Source organism: Aegilops tauschii, chromosome 2 (assembly GCF_002575655.3).
Source record: "Aegilops tauschii subsp. strangulata cultivar AL8/78 chromosome 2, Aet v6.0, whole genome shotgun sequence".
In the NCBI taxonomy this organism is placed as follows: Eukaryota; Viridiplantae; Streptophyta; class Magnoliopsida; order Poales; family Poaceae; genus Aegilops; species Aegilops tauschii.
This window is the reverse complement of record NC_053036.3, coordinates 199,218,836-199,223,340: the sequence shown is the minus strand read 5'-3', so window position 1 is coordinate 199,223,340 and position 4,505 is coordinate 199,218,836. Positions and strand designations below refer to the sequence as shown.

Genomic DNA, 4,505 nt, shown 5'->3' with positions numbered 1-4,505 from the left:
TATTCCTCGTTTATTTTTCTATTAACATAGGGCTACAAATTTTTGTTAACGATGCATGTTAATAATTCTCTATTAACATACGGCTACAAAACTTTGTTTGAACCTAGTTGGCACCAGGACCGTCGAATATGATTTCAGGTACTAACTTTTTTTCTGCGAACTGGTAAATAGATGATATCCTAGAAAACATGCAACGAAACCTTTACACAAGTTTGACTACCAATAAATACCAAATTTTTAGATTGATATGGTGAGATAATATCATTAGATTGGATTTGCAATGGAACGGTGGATAACGGACTGCTAGTAGTAGTAGTAGCAACGGCTGCAAACGATGCCCTGGCTAGGCAGCCGGCGTTTTGGACTCCACCAGCGCGGGCTGAAACCTCACCCAGAATAATTCCGGGTCGGAGACTAGCACTTGCCACTTGTGACCGTGGCGCTAACGGGTCAACAACCACCACCTCGCACCCTCCGGTCGTTACCGCCAGTATACATGACATCCACCACGGCACGTCGTCGTCTCGTCCGTCCCCAACGCACACGCACGAGTCCCTACTTTCGCATTATCATCACTTCCCCGTCGCCCGCCCGCCCGCGCGCGCGCGCCAATTATCCCGGCCCATGCAGGACCAGAGTTTACCCGAGTCCTGACTCTCCTGTCGAGCACGCGCCCAAATAAGCGCTGGTTCGTTCGTGCGTGCGTGCGTGCCATCTATCATCCCATCCATGGCGCTGGCGCCTCTGCCGTGAGCAGCAGGGACGACGACACCACATCAAAAGCGTCGCCCTCCTTTTTATAGCGCGACCCCTTTGTTTAGCCTCCGATTCTCAAGTTTTAATCCCAACATCGTGCTTCCCTCCGTTCCGGCCTCTCTCTGCGCGTGTAATCTATCCCTCCTCACCGGGGGCGGCCTTGGTGTGCATGGGCGCCGCGGCGCCATGACGACCACAGCTACCATGAACGTGGCCGTCACGCAGTTATGTGGCCGGGGTCGCCGGCGCAGGCCGGCCGCTCTGCGCCACGATCACCGGTGGGCGCGCGTGCTCCGCCTCGCCGTCGCCACCAGGGTCGTGCGCCTCGTCTGGGACCAGCTGCTCGCCTGCTCCTCCTGCGGCGGGGGCGGCGGCGCCCGGTACCGCCGGCTCGGCCCGCCGCACGGACCGGACGTGCTGACCCCCGTCGCCATGGATGACGACGCCGCCGCCCACGCCCACGCCGACGCCGACGCGGCGGATGTCGAGGACGTGGTCGGCCTCAAGGTCAGCCTGCTCGGGGACTGCCAGATCGGCAAGACCAGCTTCATGGTAATCAACGCTCTTCTTCTTCCTTGTTTCTGTCGACCTGCTAGTGTAATCTCCATTGGTTCTTTCTTTTGGTACTATCACGGTTATGCGTGGTGTCCGTGCTCCTTTTCTTTCTCATTAAAGTCTAGCTAGTCAAATCAAGAAGCAATTGCCAGAATCTATTTCCCCAGTACAACCTAGAGAGACATTTCAATGGCACACCTATTCTCCCAGTGTGCAACCTCCTATTTTGACAAAGAAAAATGGCACAAGAGTGCAATACTTGAAATGCATCACAAATTCACGTCTGTAGATTTGAGATTCAGAGCTGCATGTCCATTCAGCTAACTGTATCTTGCCGTGTGCAGGTTAAGTATGTTGGGGACGGGGAGGAGCAGAACGGGGGCTTGCAGATGACGGGCCTGAATCTGATGGACAAGACGCTGGCAGTTCGGGGCGCCAGGCTCGCCTTCAACATCTGGGACGTGGCAGGTACTCACTCGCTCTTTATGTGGCTGCACTGCAGATGCAGATGCAGGCACCAAATTGCGATTGCGTTGGTTCCCTGAACCCTCATGTTGTGGAATGGATGGATGCAGGAGACAGCCAGTCCGCCGACCACGTCCCGATCGCGTGCAAGGACGCCGTGGCGATCTTGTTCATGTTCGATCTCACCAGCCGGTGCACGCTCAATAAGTTAGTACTAGCAGCATCCAGTTCAGTTTCACAGCATTTGCATTTTCAGGCTCAGAGAACTACTAACTCTGAGTCCATCTGGTTTCTCCCGTCCCGTCCCTAGGTGCTTATGATTGCTGGTTTTTCCATTTGGTTGCTGCAGTGTTACCGATTGGTACGAGAGGGCCAGGAAATGGAATAAGGTTGGTGTTTGTTATTCTCTAGTGTTATTTTTTCTCTTTTGACTTCTTTGTTCATATGTTTCTGTACGTAATCGATGCTCTATCTGAAAGATGAATAATGTTCACGGTTCTTGTGGCAGACGGCTATTCCAATCCTAATAGGAACCAAGTTTGACGACTTCGCCCAGCTTCCTCTTGAGATGCAATGGACCATTGTCGATGAGGTACTACAGTCTTACAATAGTTTTTCTTGCGATCAAAACATTATTCACTTTTTGTCTTTGTTTCGGACGGTCTTGGGTGACGGACCTTCAGCACCTCCAATGCAGTTATTATTAGCATAGAAAGATGAGACCGTGCCTTGGTTCTGACGGTAGGACGAGTTGGGCTGCACATGTGTGTTTCATTTCATCTGAAGCAGTGCAGCTTAACAGGGGCCAGAAATTTTAATCTCGGACGAGTCTTTTCATGCCCACCGATTGCTAGTGCTAGATTTACTAGTTTTGCGTAGTCAGAAGCCACACGATTTTTAGTTTTATCGGAGCCACAAATATCCAATTCTTGGAGCCCATACCAAAACCTGAATCGAGTACAGGGGACTATACTAATTAAGACTGATCTAATCTGAGACAGTACTCCACCTTATATGAATGCTTATTACTGCACATTCAAGCCAGTGGGACCTGTTGGTCAGACACTCAGACTTATCGTCAGGTAGGACTGACCGAACGGATCTTTGGCGATGAGTGTTTGACAAGAACAAGAGTGCTCTCCTCTCAAGATAGAAAAATGGAGAAGATAGAGTATATTTTCCCATGTCTTGTTCCACCAGCCACAGGTCGAAACTATGCTGATCTTTCAGATTCAGATATGTAGATTGATGGTCACTTGTTACTTAACCTGATAAAGACGGAAAAGACAGTTGCATCTAATAAAGGAAAGAGGTTTCATCAAATCATGTCAAAAAGAAAAGAACAAAAGTTCCATGGATGCATGCATAGGAGATATAGGAGCTTCATCTGTTCATCATGCATAAAATTTAGGTGCATCTCTTTCAGAGTGTATGTACCTTTCTTTTCCTTTGGAATGCAATGCCTGTACTGCACCTAGTGCAGTACGGATGTATCTATGAATTGAGACCTGCGTTGCGTTGGTGGTCTATGAATTTGAAGATGGTGTTTGTTGACATGACAGGCCAGAGCATACGCAAGAGCGATGAAGGCGACCCTCTTCTTCTCGAGCGCGACGCACAACATCAACGTGAACAAGATCTTCAAGTTCATCACGGCCAAGCTCTTCAACCTCCCTTGGACGGTGGAGCGGAACCTCACCGTCGGCGAGCCCATCATAGACTTCTGAGCACCAACTAACCACTCCTTCCCCGTCTTACAACTACGACTACGACCAACCAACCTCTCGCCGCCGCTCGCGCTCGGTTTCTTCTCCGTCGAGGCAAGGTGCGCAGCGTTGTACATAGGTGTATGTTGAGTTGGTTATGGTTCATGTACATGTGCATCCCTTCTTCCTGGAGAGGAAACCGCGAGATGTTCGTCGCTCCATGCATCTCGCATGCACTGTATGTGTACGGAGTCCATGCATGTAATATACACGCCCCGTTTTCCCGCTTCACAGGGCAGGATCACTGTGCCTGTGCGTTGTGCGATCGTGTGGCGTAGTGGTAGCTCGCACACGGCCCGGCCTGTGCACGAATGATGCAGATTCAAGATCTTTTCGAGCTCACTCTTTAGAGTACTGGTGAACACGTCGTGGTTATAGTTTATTTCTCCTTGAAACAGTTATAGTTTATTTCCCCATCGGAACATGCTTTTGCGCCGCTTTATATATAATCCAAGCAACCGAACCGATACAAAGTGATAGAAAAAACCCCATACAAGCAGGTCAAAAGATAAAAGGAAAAACTATCATGCGGGCTGTGAAAACGCACCAACCCGAAGCCGAGCATGAAAACAGGAGCCGCCACACTGAACAAGAAACAATAGAGACTACCGAACATGAACCGAACCACGCCGCCTTGGGAAACCATCAGAACCCGGTTAGAGTTTTTGGTGCAAACAGCTCCAGCCCGAAAGTAATTTGCTTCATAAAAGTAGGATTCGCAAAAGACGTTGCCTGCGACAGTCTGTGATAGTTGTGTAGGTACTGATTCAACCACTGAATCTCCTATGATTTTACGACACATTTTACTACTACTGGACAGAAGGTGTAGTATAGTTTACATCCAACCATTGATTCAGTAAGCACTTTAGACATTTTATTTTTCTTATTTTTATTTTTGCAAGGGTAATTGAGTAATTCAGTCAATCATCCATAATCGGTATGATGAGCTCCGCTCCCGACCCC

At 49.3% G+C, this 4,505-nt stretch overlaps 1 protein-coding gene across 1 annotated transcript; it reads left to right on the top strand.

Annotated features, from left to right (window-relative positions):
- Window positions 1–521: 521 nt before the first annotated feature.
- Window positions 522–3,884, top strand: LOC109759962 (septum-promoting GTP-binding protein 1). The gene is made up of 6 exons (XM_020318792.4): window positions 522–1,308; window positions 1,656–1,779; window positions 1,887–1,983; window positions 2,126–2,165; window positions 2,285–2,368; window positions 3,339–3,884. The coding sequence occupies exons 1-6, from the start codon at window positions 943–945 to the stop codon at window positions 3,501–3,503; spliced, it is 876 nt and encodes a 291-aa protein (XP_020174381.1). The 5' UTR covers window positions 522–942; the 3' UTR covers window positions 3,504–3,884.
- Window positions 3,885–4,505: the final 621 nt, after the last annotated feature.